Here is a 21,294-nt window from a genome sequence, read left to right on the forward strand (position 1 = left end):
CTGTGGACATCAGTGTGTAAATATTTATTCTAGTCCCTGCTTTCAATTCTTTTGGGTATATACCTGCTAAAGGTATTGCGAAGTCATATGGTAGTTCTATACTTAGCTTTCTGAGGAACTGCCAAACTGTCTTCCATGGTGGCTGCATCATTTTACATTCCCAGCAGCATGGAACGATTGTTCCTATTTTTTTTACATCCTCTCCAACACTGTAATATGCTCGGGTTTTTTTCATAGTAGCCATTCTAATGGGTGTGAAATAGTATCTCATTGTGGTTTTGATTTGCATTTCCATAATAGCTAACGATGTTGAGCATCTTTTCTTGTGCTTTTTAGCCATTTGTATAGCCTCTTTGGAGAAATGTCTATTTAAGGCTTTTGCCCATTTTTTAGATTGGATTGTTGCTGTTGCCCACTCTTTAATTGGGTTGTTTGTCTCTTTGTTATTGCGTTATAGGATTTCTTTATATATTTTGGATATTAAAAAGTTATCAGATATGTGGTTTCCAAATATTTTCTTTCATTGGTTAGGTTGTCTTTTCAGTTTTATGATAGTCTTTACCTGCCCAAGTTTTAATTTTGATGAGGTCCCACACTCTATTTTTTATTTTGTTGTTTGTGCTTTGGGTATAAAGTCTAAGAAACCATTGCCTAACACAAAATCCTGAAGTTGCTTCCATATAGTTTCTTTTAGAAGGTTTATAGTCCTGGTTCTTTTTATATGCAGGTCTTTAATACATTTTGAGTTAATTGTTATGCATTGTGTAAGATAAGGGTCCTCCTCTTCATTCTTTTCCATCTAGATATCCAGTACTCCCAGCACCACTTGTTAAAGAGACTATTCTTTCCCACTTGTTTGGACTTGGCAGCCTTGTCAAAAATAGATCTGAACATCTATTACTGAGCTTGCAATTTTATTCCATTGGTCTATACATCTAGTCTTGTGCTAGCACCATGCTGTTTTGACCATTACAGCTTTCTAATAAGCTTTAAAGTCAGGAATTGTGAGTCTTCCAACTTTATTCTTTTGCAAGATGGTTTTTGCTGTTCTGGGCCCCTTACTCTTTCAAATACATTTTATAATTGGCTTTCCCATTTCTGCAAAGTAGGCTGTTGGATTTTTTTTTTTTTCTTAACATGGGCAGGCCCCAGGAATCAAACCCAGGTCTCCAGCATGGCGGGGAAAAACTCTGCCAGTGAGCCACCATGGAATTTTTATTGGGATTGTGTTGAATCTGTAAATTATTTTCGGTAGAATTGATGTCTTAACAATGTTTAGTCTTCTAATCCATGAATATCCTTCCATTTATTTAGTCTTTGATTTCTTTGGGGAAAGTTTTGCAGTGTTCCATGTATAACTCCTTTACATCTGTGCCGGTTTGAAACTGTTATGTATCCCAGAAAAGCCAGGCTCTTTTAATCCAATCTTGTCGGTGCAGACTTACTGTGAGTAGGGCCTTTTGATTAGATTTTTCCATGGAGATATGGTCCTGCCCATTCAAGATGGGTCTTAACACTTTACAGGTGTCTATTTCTCCCTTCATTTTTGGTAGTGTTTGCCTCATTTATTTTGGGACACTGTAGATAGATGCATAAGTATTCATGATTGTTATTTCTTCTTGGTGGAATGACTCTTTTGTTAATACATAGTGTCCTTCTTCATCTCTTGTAACAGCATTTGACTTAAAGTCTATTTTGCCTGATAATAGTATGGCTATCCCCGCCCTTTTACTGGAGTTTTATTTACTAGCGTGCTTAAAAGAGCTCACTGAGTGAGGAGGAATGCAGAGCCAATACAAAGAACAGTCACCTAGACACAGATGTTTGAACACGCAGAAAAAGGATGCCCCAGGGGAAGCCAGAAAGACTCATAGGAGCTGAGACTGCTGTTTGAAACCAGATGCCAGTTTCTCTTCAGAAGCTGGGAGAGAAGGGCCAGCCAGTGTTCCCAGGCACCTTCCCAATGACAGAGAAACCCTGGACATGATCTGCCTTTCTTAAGTGAAGATATCCTTTTGTTGGTGCCTTAATTTGGACATTTTCATGGCCTTAGAACTGTAAATTGGTAACCTAACAAATCCCCTTTATAAATGCTAATCCATTTCTTGTCTATTACATCCCAGCAGCATTAGCATACTGAAACATCATCCTTGGTTAAATGTATTCCTAAATATCTGATTCTTTTAATTGCTGTTGCAAATGGAATATTTTTTCTTGATTTCCTCCTCAGATGGTTCATTTCTTATGTACAGTAACAACTGATTTTGGGGTGGTGATCTCCTTGTATCCTGTCATTTTGCTGAATTCCCTTTAGTAATTCTTATAGAGTGGGTCTTTTGTTGATAAACTTTCTCAGGTTTCTCTTTATCTGTGAATATTTTAAACTCTTCCTCATTTTTGAAGGACCTATTTTTTCTGGATAAAGAATTCATGGCTGGAAGTTTTTCTCTTTTAGTAACTTAAATATATCATACCACTGCCTTCTCACCCTCATGGTGTCTGATGAGAAATTGGTACTTATTGAGGATCCCTTGTATGTGATCAATTGTTTTTCTGTTGCTGCTTTCAGAATTCTCTCTTTATATTCGACATTTGACAATCTGGTTAGTATGTGTCTTTGAATAGGTCTATTAGGGTTTATTCTGTTTGGAGTATATTGTACTTTTTGGACATGTATATTTATGTCTTTCATAAGAGTTGGGAAATTTTCAGCCATTATTTCTTCAAATATTCTTTCTGCCCTCTTTCCTTTATCTCTTCCTTCTGGGACACCCATGATGTGCATGTTTTTACACTGCATGCTGGCACTCAAATCCTTAAAACACTGCTTGATTGTTTCTGTTCTTTTCTCTATCAGTTCTTCTGACTGAATTATTTCAATTGTCCTGTCTAGTGCACTGATTCTTTCTTCTGCCTGTACAATCTGCTATTATATGCCTCTAATGTATTTTTATGCCATTATTGTGCCTTTCCGCTCCATAAATTTTGTTGTATTTCTTTTTAAACTTACAATATTTTCCTGATGCTCGCATATTATCTTCTTAATATTCTTTAGCTCAATATCCATATTTTCCTTTATCTCTTTAAACTGATTTAGGATATTTGTTTGAATTTCTTTAATTAGTTGCTCCAAATTCTGTGTCTCCTCTGAAGTTTTAATTTGTTCTCTTGACTGAGCTGTATTTTCTTGTTTCTTAGTATGGCTTTTAATTTTTTACTGATGATGGAGCATCTGATATTTTTGATATGTTACCACTGAAGGTCAGTTTCTCTCTCTTGTCTAGTGTTCTGTTGTTGATTGGCTTTGTGTTAAGGCCCTTGTTTGGCTGTTTGTCTAACTTATTCCAGACCTTTAGAGTAGATTGTGTTTAACTGTTCAGATTTTTTCAGTTCTGCTTCATCTGAATCTTGCAGTGTATATGTGGTACAATTTTAAGACTGTACTTTTTATTCAGTTTCAGTTCCAAGAGAAACTTCCATTCTTCTCTACCTTCTCTGGGAATCTTGGTCTGTTCTTTTTTGTGTATGTAGAATTTCCTTCCTAGCTCTTTTGATTAGTTTAAATTCTCTCCGTCTCTCAGTGTCCCCTTTCCTTACACTTTTCATTTCTGGCACCTGTCCTGTTTTACAGCAGTTCAGATACCTCCCCTCTATTTCTTCTGTGAGGCTTTTCTGCCTCTGTTTTCTTCCCAGTTAGGGTAACCCACCCCAGGGACCCAGGACGGTGAGTCAAGAAAGGTAGATCCATCCAGAGATGTCCATTTTGCATTTAGGTGGTCCAGCAAACAGACATCAGATTGAGTGTATGTGTTTCTTGCCAGCAGTTCTGCTGCCATTCCTACGCACACCCATCCCCACCCTGGGTCCTTTTGTATGTGGCACCCTCAGCTGCTTTTGTTCTGCCCTGTGGACTTGCTGTGGTCTCCATAGTCTGCATCTGCAGCAAGAGGGCCCTGAGCCTGCTACCTCCATATGTCTCCCTAGCTGCACAGCAGCAAATTAGGAGGAGGGGTCTGGACTGGTCAGCCCAGAATGGAAATCTTCCATCTTGTATTACTATTTTTCACTTTCTTTGATTCAACGTTTATGGAGTCCTTCTTCAGTTTCTTTCATCACCCAGAGTTCCAGGCCAGTAGGATTTGTCTTTTTATTAGTTGATTCTGAGGGGAGACTTTTTAGGGGATGTCTTATATCACCTTGTTGATGATGTCACTACTTATCATGTAATCTTAACTATTCACATTTACCTCTATTAAGATAACGTGAACATGACTGCTTTTGTAATGTCTCCTTTGCTATTTCACAAATGCCAAAACAGATGACTGTATGAGCATTTCACATTTTTGTCTAAAGTTTGAAACTTTTGTTCCTACCTATCATCTGATCAGTGGGATCATTCTATATCCTCATGACTATGAATATTTTTTCAGTGACTCTGTACTATGTGAGGATTTGCTTAGATGTAATAAAGAAACTGATGTAAACAAAAACCCGACAATTTTTAACTAGTCCCACCTTCAAGGTCTCATCAGACCTTCAAGCAGTGAAATGTGTGCCATGTGTGCCCTTCTCTCAGGACATCTCTCACTCCGTTTGACACAGGATCATCTGATACCCAGACCTAGTGAAGGCACAACAGTCAACTTTTTTTAAGGTTAAAAATATAAATAGAATTCTGTTTTCTTCTACGTCCCAATGTATTGTCTTGCTTACAGCCTAGGGTGAACATACCCTACCGCGGAAGCCATCATTTTATAGTTCATCATCTGGGTGTTTAGCTTCGGTCCTTAGAGTCTCATTAGTCTTCAAAAGCGGACATTTCAGGCTCTTGTTTTGACTTGAAAAGTGTCTGATTATTTTATTTTACTTGACATCTCTAAACTTGATCAAGGAAGACTTCTCCAAAGTCATTCTCACCATTTCAGAGAAATATTTTTTAGTTTCTGAAGGAGAGGTATTTTATTTTTCTTATTTAAAACTATATATATATATATATATCTTTATTTTTTATTTGCCATTGAACAGGGTTTCTCAACCTTAGAACTATTGAAATTTTGGACTAGGTAATTCTTTTGGGTGAGGGGTGGGCTATCCTGTAGTTGATGGGATCATCCCTAAGCTCTACCCACTGCCAGAAGCACCCCACCCTTCAGTTGTGACAACCAAAAATATCCCAGACATTGCTGAATTTCCCTGGAGGCTAACATTGTTCCCAGTTGAGAACCAGTGTCATAGAGGCCTGGGTTTGCAAGGTCAGCTAGCACTCGTTATTTCCTCTTAGAGACTTGGCCACAATTAGGTTATGCTGCCTTTGATCTGATTGGTTGTTAGACCCACCTTCTAACAATTTCTTTTTTTGAGAGCAATAAGAAATTCACTCATGTAAATGGTAATATGGGCTCCCTCTAATTTTTAGAAAATGAAATAACAAATTGCTTTGACCTTCTGTCAACACCTTCCCCAAACAGATGGGTACTCCAAATAGGGGTATGGCTTTCTACTCTAAGTATAGCTAATATGTTGTGGCCCCGCAGGAACCAGAAGTTTGGCTCCACTACTTAATAACAAGGAACAGAAACCCTCTGGAACTAGCTTATGTTAAAGGATTTACTGTGAGAATATGGCAATAAATCTTATAGACATTAAAGGGGTAGGAAACCAAATGTGGGCCAGGGGAAACTTGAACTTCAAAGGGAGGAATTCCTGGCATGTGGACTTGCTTTGCTAGAGCACCGTTTCAGGCCCCAAGCGCACATGTCCTTGCCAGTTCCAGTCCCCACAGCTAACCGACTCCTTTGTCCAGTATTCCAGTGACAGTTCTTGGAAGAGAGAACTTAACTGACCTACAAGTCCTTCCCAGAGTGTCCACTACCTACCCCTCTCTCTTGACCCCAAACTATACTAGAGTGCTTTGAACTTTTAATTCATCTAACTGTGCTAAATTTTCTTTTGCCTTCAGAACACACGTGATTTCTTCTGCCCAAAACTCTTAGTCCCTTCTGGCAACTGGCCAACTCCTCATTTCCCTTTAGGTCTTTCACCTCAGATGCCACTCCCTCTAGAAAGTCATCCTTAACTTCTTAACCTCTCCCACTCCTCCCCAAGGTGTGCTGCTGCTCTGTGCCCTCAAGTACCTTGTACTTCCCTATGTCAAAAGCATACACCATGTTATATTGCAATTGTTTGTGATTGCTATATTGTGAACTATGAGAATATGGACAGTGCTCACCTCTTTCTTCCCAGCTCTGATCACAATGTTCTGCTCATAGTAGGCATTTAATGATTAGGTGGAAAAATTAATAAAGGAACAAATCAGCTCACTTGTCAGTTGTCCATCCTTGCCAAAAATAGCTGTGGTTAGGAGAGCAGCTGGTACAAATAACTGTTTAAACACAACCCCTCTTTAGCTGTGGGTTAGGCAGATTCATTTAGAAGGGGGTAAGGGTAGGAGGCAAGGACTGGTGTCTATAATACAGCTTAAAAATATGTATTAAACCTCTTACGTTTACAATAGTTTCAACAAGGTTAGAGAAGGACTGTAACAAAGAGATTAACATTGTGGATTAAAACTGTAAATTCAGATTCAATTATTAGGATTGATGATGAAATACTAGAGATACCCTCCTTAGGAAAGTTTCCATTTTGACAATGGAGATATCTGTAATACTGTTTAAGGGCTTCAGGTGGGGAGATTACACTTTACAGCAATTGTCTCAACTTCGGCTGCGCACTGGAAACACCTGAGGAGGTCTGAAAACTACTGATGCCTTGGTACTGATTTAATTTGTCTGGACTAAGCCTGGACATCAGGATTTATTAGAATCAGGTGATTCTAATATGCAGCCTAGATTGTATACCATTGATTCAGTCTTGCTTTTCAAAGTGCAGTCCATGAACCAGTATCATTTATATCACCTGGAAATTTGTTGGAAATGCAAAAATCTCGGAGCCCAGCGCAGGCCTCCTGAATCAGGATCTGTTTTTTTTTAAAAAGATCCCCCAAAGATATGCCTATTAAAGTTTGAAAAAAATTCTTTACACTATAACCTACGGATAATTTCTCCAGACATTGCTAAATGTGCCTGAAGGTTAACATTGCCCCCAGCACAACAGATACTCCCATAACAGGCACGGATTTTGTTAACCACATATTTAAGACACAGGAGGAGCAGAGTATGTAGCTAGCTTGGGAATATTTCTCTAGAAATCTAGAAGCAACAACTTTCATTTTGGAAGAAAATCCACTGGACACAATATCAGCCTGTTCACAGCAGTATGCTATGTTTAGTCTCAGCTATCACAGTGTGAAACTATCACACTGTGAAGTTTCTGCATCAGTTTCATCAAACAGGAAGCCCACAAAGTCTTCTCTCAGGTCATGAGATTCATCCACAAACCTCACCCCCAACGGGACCAGGTGCACTTCTTCTGCCATGTCCGCCACATCAACAGTGAAAATGCCTTAGAAGTGTGAGTCTCTCACTTCCTCTGAATGCAACTCTCACATAGCTCATGCAGCCGTCCCTGCTGGGTTTTTGAACCGCACAATGTGTTAACTGCTGTGGTCTCAAAGCACTTTCTCAGAACGTATTCTCCAGAATGTATTCTGTGCCCCAGCAGTGCTTGAAAGTTATTGGGAGTAAAGAGACCTTCGGAGAGTTCATCAGCCTCGTGGCCATCAAAAGATATGCTTTATTTTCACATAAGAATCAAAATTTCAAATAAAGATTTTAGGTATTCTCTCGTTTCCCTTCTCTTCAAGGGTTCAAGGTAAAATATCTTCATCCTCTCCTGCATTTGGGTTCTGAGCATTGCTGTTTATGTTTTTGTTCCTGTTCAGAAATTCCAACAAATTTTGTTTTGTTTTGTTTCAGCGTCTTAATTTCATCTTCACTCAATTCTTTTATACATTTTCTGTGTCTACTGTGTGGATTCTTCAAATGCCTGGTAATATCAAATGTTGGCGTAGCATTTTCTCATGGCGTAAGAATTGTCCTCTAAGGACTAGTTCTGCAGATCATGGAGGCCTCAACGTGTTTGATGTTGACTTGCTGATGAAAACAGGAATTGTGTATTCTAAGTCTGCTCTCCTGCAATTCCCCACCCCCTTCTAGCATCTGTCGATCCCGGTCCCCGGGGAACTGCAGAAGGCCAACTGGGACCACGTGCTTTGTCGTGTGCCATTGGGGGCAGCACAGAAGTTCCACACCTTCCCCTGCCTGCGAGCCCGCCCAGACCTGCCATCCCCGCCTCAGCGCAGCCCACCAGCCCCCAGGGTCGCAGTAGTCCATGTTGGCAAATCTGCTCCGCTGCGCTCATGAAATCAAAGTGGGCTCACTTTTCTTCACTCTTGTCTTTCTGTCGTAGGTCACACTTTAATGTTTTATGACTTTTTTCTGTTCTTCCACATACCCGCATGGCACAATTCTTTCATTTATCTATGTCTTTAATATAACAGTAGTTCTTAAAGCATGTCCCCCCAACCAGCAGTATCATCAGCATTATCTGGGAACTGGTTAAAATGCTAATTCCCTGGCCCTACCCTAGACACACCACAGCAGAAACTCTAGGTGTGTTCTGACAGTCTCTCTAGGTGTTTCTGATGCATGCTAAAGTAAAAGAACCTGTGGGCTATCACAGATCAAAATTACAGAGCTCCCCATCAAATCCCAAGCTTTGTAATTTGTGTTGTATATGTTAATACTGGGTTTGTATTTTATGCAATGTATAAAATTTATTTGAGATATGAACTGACTAGATTTGTCAGTTTAAGCTGTGATTCCATCTTGATAGTATGAACACTGCTATAGTTTAAAAGTGTTTCCTGAGAAAGAAAGGGTATCACTAGGGGTAATAGAGACCAATTTTAATTTGGGGGTTATTAATTAGTTGTCGATTGAAAATTAATAGTTAATACTGCGTATAACAGGCCCTCGATGTTTCTTGAAATGATGATGGTGATATTCTGTCATTAAGAATTGCGTGGCTGCTTTGGGGGTTGAAATTTTAGAAGGGAGACAGACTTTTATTGAATATCTGCTATGTACCAAGCATCATTAGAAATGTTCTCATTACACTATTTAATCCTCAAAGTACTCAAGAAGATAGATGCATCCCAATTTCACTGATGAAGGAACTGAAGCCCAAAAGTAAACAGTGGCACTGATTTTGTAAATTTACTCAGAATCCTTAAGGAAAACAGCTTATTTCTATCTGTCTTTTTACCAGTAAGTAAAGTGAAAGGTTAAATAACTTGACAGTCCATTGCTTGATTTAGCAGCACAAAAACAAACACGCCTAATTTAAAATATGTATGAAGTATAAAAACTTTAGAGTCTAGAACTCTTAGATTACCAGATTGAATATTGATTTATTAACAGATAACCAGTTCTGTATGCAGTTGGGGCAAACAAATTCCTTAGATAGAATTTTATTTACCTCAAAGCTCTCAAAATAAGAAAATGTCTAGATAAAACACTCTCTTACTAACATAGGCTAATATATGGCATCTGTACTTTACTATATCAAAAATTAGGACAGGGTATAGTAATACAACTAACGTATTGTATATGTATAATCAGAATGCCTCTCATATTTGTAGATTCAGAAAAATCTAGAATTCCTTCTGTTTTAATAAATTAAGTCTTTTTCATGTGGAGTAAAATTAATCTTATATTTGGAATTAATTGGGACAAGCTTTTTAAAAAAACACTTATTATGTAAAATATATATGCAGAAAAGTGATACATTTCAAAGTTCAGTTTAAAAAAATAGTTATAGAGCAAATTTCTGAGTGTGGTATGGGTTACAGTTCCACAACTTCAGGTATTTCCTTCTAGCTGTTCTAATACACCAGAGACTAGCACAAAATATCTGTCTAGTGATTCAGTAGTCACAGTCATTTGTTGGAGCTTGTCGCCTGTGTTACATACAACTCCTCGCTCTCATTTGATCCTCCTCCCAGTGTTCAGGGATACTTGGGGAGTGACCGTTCTAACTTCTTTGTGTTGAAAAGAGGTGTCAGCATTATGGGGAAGGGGAATGTTTTTGGAGAGACTGGTGCCTCTGGGTTTCAGGGCTTAACTGGCATTAGAACAATCTGGAAGTTTTAAGTTTCTGAAAAACAAACTTAGTGAGTAAAACTTATATAGAGCCTCAGATAGAGCCCTGGGTATTCTTTAGGGTTTTCAGGAATACTGTTAGTTGGGGATTGGCATACCGTGGCAATTAGCAATGTTTAGCTGAAGCTTGCATAAGAGTAACTTTCAAAACAGCCTTCTGACTCTACTTGAAATTTATCTTAGCCACTGATACCTTATTTTATTACATTTCTTTTCCCCCTTTTGGTGAGGTAGGCTCTGTCGATCCCATGGTACCAGGGCCAGACTCATTCCTGGGAGCCAGATTCCATGTTGTCAGAGGGACCAGCTTTTGAATCCTTTTGTAGAAACAGTTTCTCCAAACTGCAAGGTTAAACATATAAATCATTTCCATACAGAAACACCATTGTGTATGCCTTTAAATGGTGGTAATAAGAACCCTTGCATATAAGATCTGTGGATAAAGTATTTACACAGCCAGAAATACAGAAAGAGAGCAAACAAAGGAACCATGAACTTGCCATCCTTCAGAAGACAGGCAGAGTTCCACCTTTACATTGTTAGTAGACAGATTAATAAAAAGGGCTAGCACAGGTTCTTATACCCAGGCAGATATCCCAATTCTTTAACTCTTATCAGATAAAATGCTTAATGCCATGTGTGAGAGTTGTTCTGCTGCTTATTATTTCATGACCAACGCTTCTAATTTTGTTTTAATCAGTGTCCCTGCAAAGCATCAGTTTTCATACATTGCATGATTCTCGAGTTGGTGAGAGTCCTGGTAGCAAGCCCAGCTCCCTTTTGCTTAAGATGTCACCAGTGTGACCAGAAGACCCTGGCTGAAGGCCTAGAGGAAAGGTCTGGAGGCTTCATACAGATAGCCTGAGGTTCTCAGGTTGCTCAGCTCCTTAAGAATATAGGAGGAGGAGACGTCTCTTCAACAGTTCCCCAAACCTGGCTGTTTATCAAGGTTGCTGGGGAGCTTTTAAAGAGTACAAATTCCTGGGCCACCCCTTGGAGGTTATACGTGAGTAATCTGCTGAGCAGACATTTATTGGGCACTTACAGTGTACCAGGAGGTATTCTACACTGTTTATATAAATTACTGATTCATTGAACTTTCAAAACAGTTGACACTACTGTTTTGTAGATGAGGAAACAGAAGCACAAAGGAGGTCTTACCTGAGTTAGTTAATCCAGGGAATGGCAGAGTCAGGATTTGAACCTGGTAGAACACATACTCATTTTTTAAAAAATTTTATTGTGGCAAAATATATAGCTATATATACACAACACAAAATTCCCATTTAACCACTTCTATGTGTACAATTTAGTGATATCAGTTATATTCACAATATTGTGCCACAATCACCACCATCCATTATCAACTTTTTCATTATCCCAAACAAATTTTGTACCCATTAAATAATGACTCCACCAATTTCTCCTTTACCCCCCACTCCCCTGCCAGCCCCTGGTAACCTCTAATGTACTTTCTGTCTATGAATTTGCTTTTTCTAAGTATTTCATATAAGTAAAATTATGCAAAATTTGTTTGTGGGTATTTTCACTTAGCAGAATGTTTTCAAGACTTATCCATGCTATAGCATGTTTCAAAACGTCACTCCTTTTTAAGGCTGAATAATGTTCCATTGTATATACATATACCACATTTTGTTTGTCCAGTCATCTGTGGATGGACACTTGGGTTGCTTCTACCTTTTGGCTATTGTAGAATGCACATTTTTACTCAGTGTTGCCTCTGGGTGAGTTGAGAATGTGACACAGGGCAGTAGGCTTTCTTCTCATCTACCTCAGATCTTAGTATAAAAGCATATGCCATATCTCAGTAAAGCTGTTTTTTTTTTAAAGCATATGCCAGTTGTCAGGAGTTAGGGGTGGTGAGGGATGGGGCTCGGTAGGACTATAAAGGGATAGCATGAGGGAGGGCTTTGTGGTGCCAGAATAGTGCTGTATTGTGATTGTGATGTTGGTTACCATAATCTACACGTGATAAAATGTTAGTTGCTTGGTTTTGATATTGTACTGTAGCTGTGTAAGATGTAAACATTGGGGGAAACTGGGTGAAGGGTACATGTGACTGCTCTGTATTATTTTTGCAACTTCCTATGAATCTAAAATTACTTCAAACTAAAATAATAATAATAATAAAAAGCAAATGCCTACCTTTGGCAAGCCCTATGTCACTTAAAGTCCATTCCCCTTCAGGTTGGCTAAAAGATCATTCTTAGAAGACCAACCTCCTTCTGCTTAGGACAGGAAAAGCAGTGGCTTTGAGCACAGCAGGAACACAAAGGTAGCAGTGGTAACAGCAGAGCAAGGTCACCTCTGGACACAAAGTCAAGTGCTTTGTGACTACAAAAAGGGGGCCAGAACCAGTCTTGCAGTGATTTCCAAGTGGCTGGTGCTCAACTGGATAAATAAGAACCACTGGGCAGAGAGCTAAGTGAACACACCAGAATCCCTGTCCCATGCCCAGAGTCTCTGATTCAGTAGGTAAGGGACAGGGTCCAGAAATCTGTGCTTAAAAGAGTTCCCCAGGTGGCATGAGTTTGGGAACTCTAGATTAAGGAGCAGCAAGCAGATAAAGATGGATCTCCAATCATCAAGTCCTTATTTTCATAAGGTTGGTATGACTTAGAGAGACAAACATTATATTCATGTCATATAAAACATCCAAAATGTATACCCTTTTCATAATGCTGTATATAAACAATGAAATATCAATAAATCATTGTTTTCTGTTGCACCTTATTTGGTTATTTACCAAGTTTCTCAAGGTAGCAATGTAGTTACAAATGACAAGTTAACTCTCTTATGTTGGACATTTTAGGATTCAAAGCCCAATAGGTACTCTTCTGAGACGTTAAGGATGTCTTGGGGTCCAAGTAAAAATACTCAACCTATGGTAACATGAACAAATAGGGGTCTATTTTTCTCACACAGTAAGAAGTCCCGAGATAGGTGGTTGCTGGTGTTGGTTCCACAGCTCAAGAGGTTTGGGCTGTCATCTCTGCAGTTCTCTTGGCATTTTCCTCATGGCCTCAAGGTGACAGCTGCCACTCCAGCCTCTCTGCATTGAAGACTGGATGAAGGAGAAAGTGGCAGGGCCACTAACATTCTATTCCAGGGTCTTACTTGCCAGAATGGTATTCATGGCCACTCCTGGCCACAACGGAGCTGGGAAAACTGAGTATTTTGCTTTTACAGTCTCCATGGTCGAGGCAGAAAGGAAAATGGGGATGGACTGTGGTGTTGAGTGAGTCAACCTACAGTATCTGCCATAGTTTTTGAATTACATTTTACCAAGCATTGTTTAATTAAATCTAGAAACAGCTGATCAGATATATGGTGATAAATTAGAGTAAAAATCATTAATGTGAAAATCAGGCATAAAGATCTCCACTGTCAAAAATTAAACATTTTTGAACTGGTCTTTCATTCTCTGTTGGAACTAATTCTAGTTGTTTAAGAACTTCTGTTCCTTCAATCAGTTGCCTACATAGGAAAAAAATCAAAAATTTAATCAGACATTAATGTTCACATATACTTTATATTCCTATATTGAGTCCTACCCAGCTATATAGCTAAGGCTATTTCCTACAGCTAAATCAACAGCAATCATAAATATCCTGAACAACTCTAGATGTGCCCATTTTGCTGCATTTGTAGCTACCACCGTAAGTCAAACAGCCGTCCTCTCCAGCCTGGCCTACTGCAGCAGACTCTGGGTGGTTTCACCACGTCCAGCTCTGGCACCCCTTCAATCTGTTATCCTTGCTGCAGGCAGAGTGATCTTCTAAAATTATAAATCTGATGTCACTTCCATGCTAAAATGCTTCACTGATTTCCTCTTATCCTTATGATAAAGACCAAAAGTCCTAACATGGCCACCAGGGCCTGCAGGGCCTGCCTCCCACTTCTTGCAGTCAGACTGATTTTTGGTACCTGGAGAGCCCAGTGCTCCCTGCTCCCTTCCTGCCACAGCTGCCTGCCCTACTCTTGCCCTCCACCTACACTCCACCACCCCTTTGCCTGCTCATCTCCTGGCCTTCCTTCAGCTCTTAACTCAGTCATTTCTCCCACAGGGAAGTTTCCCTGACCTCCCTGCTTATGTCCATTTACCCCTCTCCCTTACAGGAGTTATCAGGGTTGAAATGTCACATTTATTTGTATGCTTCTTTGATTGATTTTCTGATTCTCCCATGAAGGAAGGATCATGTCTGCTTTTGCTTGGTGCCTAGCACAATGCCTTGCAGACTAGGCACCTAATCAACTCTGCTGAAGGCTCAACTAAAAGACAGCTCAAGGTCAAGCTAGTTTGGATCTCTGCAGACATTTGTCCAAACAAGCTAAAACTCCTGGAGGAGTGGAGCTAGACTTCTGATGCCTCTTTCAATTAAAAGAGGGCAGCATGAGCCAGAGAGACAAGGCCTAAAGAGGGCTGCTGCCCTCTCTGCCAATACTTGGGTTGGGCAGTGGCTGAGGGAAGGTGTAACATCCATTTCCTGAGGTTTTACAGGGGCATGGCCAGTGCTTACACTGACGGTGCTCCAGCCATCTCTTTATTTTCTCCTGGGTTCTATTTTTGCCATCCCATCAGAAACCATGACATAGGGCAGTACACAAGGTACATTCTGAGGGTGGGGGAAAAATGGGCAGATTCATTTCTCCAAATTTCAATTTGTTTCACAAATATCGAATGAGCACCCACTACATGTACTTCTTTACTATGACAGGTGTTAGGGTACAAGAGGAGGGAGACCCAGTTCCTGCTTCAAGTTGTCCAACATGTACCAGGGAGGACAAAGGGGCCATTTGCCTTTGGTAACCAGGGAGGTTTCTGGCCTAGGTCTTGACTGGGATATTGGCAGACTAAAGCCAAGGCCTGGAGTTTTAAAGGGTATGGCTGCTCTGGGAGTGATGGTATTTTGGTCTGACTGCAGCTCACTGTCATGCTGACAACTTCCAAACCTGTATCTCCTGGGACGTTGCCACCTGGATGTCCTACAGGTATCTTCATCTTAAGCACAACTCGTCTACCTGGAACTCATGATCTTCTCTTGAAATCCTCCTTCTTATATTCTCTACTAATGTTCCAACCAGTTCCAAAATCCCAGGTATTACTCTATCAGTACTGCCCAGTATGGCTTCACTAGCCACATGTAGCTATTTAAATGCGCACTTATTAAAATTAAAAATTCAATTTCGCCTTACACAAGAATAAATAAATAATAATAATAAAAGAATAAAAAAGAAAAAAATTCTGTTCCCCTGTCACAGTAGCTTAGTGGCTACATGTGGCTAGTGGCTGTCCTACTGGGAAGTAGAAATTCTTAGGACATTCTCATCATTGCAGGAAAAGTTCTTGTATGACACTGCTCTACGCTCTTCCCATGCCTTCACTCCCAGTATTTAAGCAGTCATCAGGTCCTGCCGATTCTAACTTCTAAAGATCTCTTGAATTTTTGCATTTATTCTGCTGCTAGTGCCTTACATAGGATTTTATTATAGCCTGTTACTAACTTACTCTTACTAGCTTCTTAACTGGCCTCTCTGCCTTCATTTTCACTCTTCAATTCATTCCTCATCTTTACCAAAGAGATGTTTCTAAAATGAGAATCTGATCATGTTGTTGCCCGTCTCGCATGCGTCCTGGCTGCTTATCTTCTCCAGCCTCCATTTTCCTCATTCTGCCCTGGGCACTGTGTTCCAGCCAGACCAAATGACCTGTAGATAAGAGGCTCTCTTATTCCTTAGGGCCTCTCTTGCAAGGGCTCTATACTCTCCCTAAAATTGATTTTACTAACTTTGATTTCCAGCCTTCTCTATCTGGTTAACTTTTTCTTGACTTTACTTCTTCTTTTTTTTGCATGGGCAGGCACCATGGCAGATGAGAATTCTGCCTGTAGAGCCACCGTAGCCTGCCCTTTGTTTTTTTTTAATTTTTGTTTCTCTCTCCTTGACTTTCAACCCTCAACTCACTTTCTCAGCAAGCTTTCCATCACACCCACCCTCCACTTTAGGGGCCCCTTATAATGAAATTAATTCCCTCCACCACTATCACCAACATACGCTTCTTCTACTGTATGTGTGCATTTCTTATACAAAAGGGATCTTGCAGGTTTGCATTTTGATAGGTGAGGAAACTTCTGTTTCTCTCTGGACTTCCAGGAGCCCAGATAAACCTGAGGGTGCTCAGGGATGAGAGGGAAAAGAAAGCATCTGGGGCAGCCCTACAGCTGGGGAGGAAGGTATCCCTGAAGAAGTTAGGTTTTTGTCAGGTTATATAGTTGCCTATCATTTCCAACCTTTTTCCTACTCCTCTAGTGTCCTGGAAGGGCTTGTTTAGCCTGGTCCAGCCTCAGCTATAGAGATAGAAGGGATAATTGACATCATACTTGGGCCAGACAAAAAAAAGGGCACAGCGCCTCCTTGAGACCACTGCAGTGATGGCAACAAAAATTAGTGAGAGGTTTCCCACAAGGAAGGACAATTCTAGAGGGCAGGAATCACCAAAACCAACCAAGCACTCACTCCTCCACTCCACAGCTATCCTGTAAGAATCTGGGGTTGATTTGACTAGAGAAGATGGAGGGTGTTTTCTTGCCCTTCTCTTCTGTATAACCAATTCACCCTTCACAGAACATGCACAGCCCAGGCCTGCCTTGTAGGTTTCTTAGTTCTCTGAAATGTCTTTCCTCATAGACCAGAAACTCCCTGAAGAAGCTGAGCACCATAGCAGACACATAGTAGGTGCCTAATAAAATGCTGGTTGAATGTATGAGTCAGAAAGATGGCAGAAGCAAAGGCTGAAAACACCTGGGGCTACCTGGTGAAGGGTCCAGAATGCCACTGTAGAAATGAGTTCCTGTGCTTCTGGGGTGGAGGTGGTAGTGGAGACATTAAAAGTTTTAAAGTAGTCATAGTCATGTTTGAGAAAGATGCCTTTAGCAGAGAGAAAAGATCAACTAAGCAGTTGAAAAGGGTGAAAAAATACTTAGGTAAGATGATAGGAAGAGATTTAAATGAGTCAAGAAATGGTAAGGATTATTTGGACTTAAAAATAATTGAAGTATGCATTTTCACAATCAGAAAACAGATTATTTAAGACCAGGGAAAACTGTAGATAACATTATTTTAGGCTATCCATCTATAATATAAAATCATCTCCTGGGCAGGCCATGGTGGCTTTTAAATCTTGTATTTAACTACTCATAGACTATGCATAATACCTGTCCAAGTCTTTTAGAACTACATTTTACACTTAGGCGTATCATTTAGACAAACATACAATGTACATACCCAAAAGCCACGTATTTTCTATCTAGGTAGGGAGCTGGTTGTAGCGTGATGTAGAATTGTGACCCATTGCTATGGCGGCCTTTGTTGACCATTCCAAGAATTCCCCTTTGATTATGAGGAATTGAAAAGTTTTCATCTAAGGAAGACAATAACCAGTAGGTCACTGAAATATTTCTATTATTTTGGTTGTTTTTAACACAGAAGGCAAAAAGAAGGTCCTTGATAACAATCTCAGTTATATTATTGATTTGTTCAAAATTATAAATATTGTTTGTTTTAGGTTCCTTTTACTCAACTGGGCTGTTAAAAAAAGATAAGCTGTAAAATCTCATTAGAACATTTGAACAATAGCTTTGGTTTATTTTTAGCATAGCTGAAAACAAGGGTGCTAAGGAAATAATGTAAAGGAAGTATTTATTCCACGTAAGAATAAAGGTCAGCAATCTTTCTCATGCTGTTTTGGCAGCAGTATTTCATTCAAATTACCAATGTGATAATTAAAAACATCTCCTTTGAGAAGTTTTTCAGATCTGATCCTTCCCCTACATCGTATTATTATAGTCCTTATCAAACTCTATGTAATTATTTATATGGCTGTTTGCTCTCTAGTATATGAAGGCAGGAACCTGGCCTCATTGTAGCTGTAGCCCCAGGGCCTCCTAGCACATGACTTGTCATGTGTGGCCCTAAATGTGGATGATGAAAAATAACTTATGCTTACTTTTAGTAGTCTTTAAATACATTCTCATCTCAAGCCTTATATGGATTGACCAAGACTTTATGGGATGCATTATTATTATTTTTTAGTGTAAATTAATAAGGAAAAAGAATTGTACAGTAGTTATCAGGCTACCATTTTTAAGAAATACCATTCCCAGCATGAAATAAGATTTGCCTCCAAGTTCAAATACACAGAGGGAATTGGTAGAAAAAAAATTCAATAACTTTAAAAAGTTCTAAGAATAGCAGAGAGATAGGAATATTAACTGTCAAAATTTATCAATCTGCAACTGATGACTATTCCTGTTATTTTGTCTTAAACTAAGCAAATCACAATTAGGATATATCTGTGGTGGTAAGTTTTAATGTGTTAAATTGCAAACTCTGAAAACTTAAAAATGCAAATAAGGCATTTTTGTACAAGTGAGTCTACGTTATTACATCAAGACGTCCCATATTCATTTTCTGTGGAATAGAGAAATAACCCATTCATTTCACAGCAAATCGTAGGGAATGGAAATATACCCAAAGCAAAGATTCAGAGAATTTTAACATCTGAGAATGGTATTTTTTCATTGCTTTTAGATACTATGAGTAATTTTTCTCAAATTCTGTAAGTACCAGGAAAGAAAATATCAAGAGTTGAAACATTTTTACCAAAAATTCCACAATTAAGGGAGAACTTTTAAAGCAGTTAATCGTAGCACCTGTTGTGCTGGTTTAAAGCTGTTATGTACCCCCAGAAAAGCCATGTCCTTTCACCTGATCCAGTCTTGTGGGGTCAGCCATGTTTCTTTTAATTCTGATTTAATATTGTGGAGTGAAAGTTTGGATTGCTTCCATGGAGATGTGACACACCCAGTTATGGGTATGATCTCTTGATTAGATGGAGACGTGATTCCACACATCCCAGTTGGGACTTGATTAGTTTACTAGGATCCTTTAAAATGGGAAACATTTTGGAGGAACCACAGATGCAGATGCGTGGAGAACAGTTACTTCAGAACTGACACAGATGCCTAGACGTGAGCGTTTGGAAATGCAGAGCCCAGCAGACGTTGCCATGGACCTTCCCATGAGAGCCAAGCAAGCCAGGACCTAGAGTTGTGTCCTCAGGGGCTAACTGAAGGCCCACAGATGCTTAGAGAGGAAACCACTGGCATTAGACGCTGGAAGGAATGGAACCCGGAACAAGGACCAGCAGGTACCAGCCATGTGCCTTCCTATGTGACAGACGTTTGCCTTTCTTGGGTCAAGGTATCTTTTTCTGGATGCCTTAGTTTGGACATGTTTATGGTCTTAGAACTGTAGATTCGTAACTTAATAAATTCCCTTTTTAAAACATTCCATTTCTGGTATATTGCATTCTGGAAATTTTATCTTTTAAAAACACAAGCCCTGTGAAAGCTCACGTACAAACCATTTAAAAGGGCCCAGAGCCCTTCTCATCTAAAGACACCTCTTCACCCATGGAACAAGTTAGAGGACAATTTGAAAACCACTGCTCTAAATGGATAGAAGGCATGTTTTAAGAAGGTGTAGGTACTCTTTGACTTACAAATTTAAAATTTATGGAACCGAAAAAACAAGTATGAAAACAAATGTCTAGGTTTTCAATTCCACAAGTTTAGATACTTATGTGGACCTTGAGGACCTGAAGCTGTGCCACAGGGAAGAGAGGGGGTGGGGCCGGGGGAGCGCCTCAGGGCAGAGGGCAGACTTCCACCAGCCCTGCTCCTGGGAAGCATCCAGCTGTGGCAGGTCCATCCTTCTTCCCCTTCCTGCTCCCTCCAACAGGTACCGGTGCAGCCAAGTACTGGTGGGGCCTGTGGTGGTCCTTCCCATGTAAATTTGGTGTGAGCTGCAGTTTGATGCACCTTAGGACTGGGTGTTGGCACCTGCTTCACCAGCCCCGGGAAGCCAGGGGTGCTCACCTGGGAAGCTGAGTGGACCCCCAGCCACGCGGGGCATGAGGCCCACCTAAAGCCAGCAGCAGTGGAGTCAGAACAAACATTTTATTTCAAAACAACTTTATAGAAAAATGGCTATCCTATGAGTATCTTTAGATTACTAGAGAAATATTTTTCCACAAGTAACAGTATTAATATGGAGAACAGAAATCCCTAAGTTTGATTTAGCATTTGTTTAATCAGCAAACATTTATTGGATGCCTGTTGCTTCCCAAACACTATTCTAAAGTGCTGGGCTTAATGCTCTTGAGTTGTATAAAAATTTTCAAATTTAGTAGAGTCACATAATAATTTATTTTTTTGGAAGCAAGGGAAAAAAAGCCTGACCCCTAAATCAACAACACTTTTCCTTTTTTCCTATTAAGTCTGAGTGGAATAATCAGCTCCTGGAGACTATTTTAATTCTATCACCAAGCTGAATGGAAAAGAAAATTTTAGACAATCTATAAGATATGTTTTCAAATAGGAGGAAACACAGCTTTTTTTTTTTGGATGTTGGGAAAAAAGAGATAATTTAAAATTGAAGACTGGCTAAATCAGTGTAACTAGTAATAATTTTATTTTTAGTTCATGATAACTGAAGCATGTACTTTCAGAAAGAGTAAAAGAGTTCTGAGGAAGTTTAAAGGGTATGGCAGAAACTCAGAACCCTCTCCTGGCACTGCCTGTGACTCATAAGTTCCTGCCTGCTACTATAATTACAGGAAAATACGGAGGAGTAGCTATTGCTCTGTGGTTAAAACCAGCATCATGTATAACATACAATATCAAGAGGGAAATGTAGCTTTTTGACTTAATATAGAAGAAAAAGTTTATGTGCTTAACAAAATTACTTTTCTGCATTTGTTTAAAACAAAGCTCATTCTGATGCTTTATAATGGAAGAAATTACTACAAGTATGAGAAAATTGCCTTGGATTCTCTCTGGCCAAAAAATTAATCAGACAATTTGGGGAATTTCCATACAGTTTTCTCAGGAGAACTTTATAAAGTAAAAATCTGACCTGCGTTCTGCAATATCATTAAAAAAAAAACTGCTCTAATTTTACTGTCATGTTTAAAAAATAAAAGGCATTCACTATTTATTTATTTCTTGTTATATAAAAGTAAATACAATCTGCGGCCTTGCATTTTTAAAATGCTGCTTTAATAAAATGTTTAAACATGTTGATTGTGCAT

General features: G+C 39.5%; 1 protein-coding gene across 12 annotated transcripts in view; it reads right to left on the reverse strand.

The window, feature by feature from the left end:
* Positions 1-9,646: 9,646 nt before the first annotated feature.
* PPIL6 (peptidylprolyl isomerase like 6) overlaps positions 9,647-21,294 on the reverse strand; it is a 41,285-nt gene continuing 29,637 nt past the window's right edge. For 6 of the 12 annotated variants that reach the window (XM_077162624.1, XM_077162619.1, XM_077162622.1 and 3 more), the window contains 2 exons: positions 17,427-17,562; positions 11,333-13,619 (listed from right to left, as the gene is read on the reverse strand). In XM_077162624.1, the coding sequence (XP_077018739.1) occupies positions 13,508-13,619; positions 17,427-17,562 (248 nt within the window). In that variant the 3' untranslated portion in view covers positions 11,333-13,507. The other 6 variants (XR_013176338.1, XR_013176336.1, XR_013176337.1 and 3 more) reach the window with 6 other exon arrangements.

Source organism: Tamandua tetradactyla, chromosome 5, assembly GCF_023851605.1.
Source record: "Tamandua tetradactyla isolate mTamTet1 chromosome 5, mTamTet1.pri, whole genome shotgun sequence".
Taxonomy (NCBI): domain Eukaryota; kingdom Metazoa; phylum Chordata; class Mammalia; order Pilosa; family Myrmecophagidae; genus Tamandua; species Tamandua tetradactyla.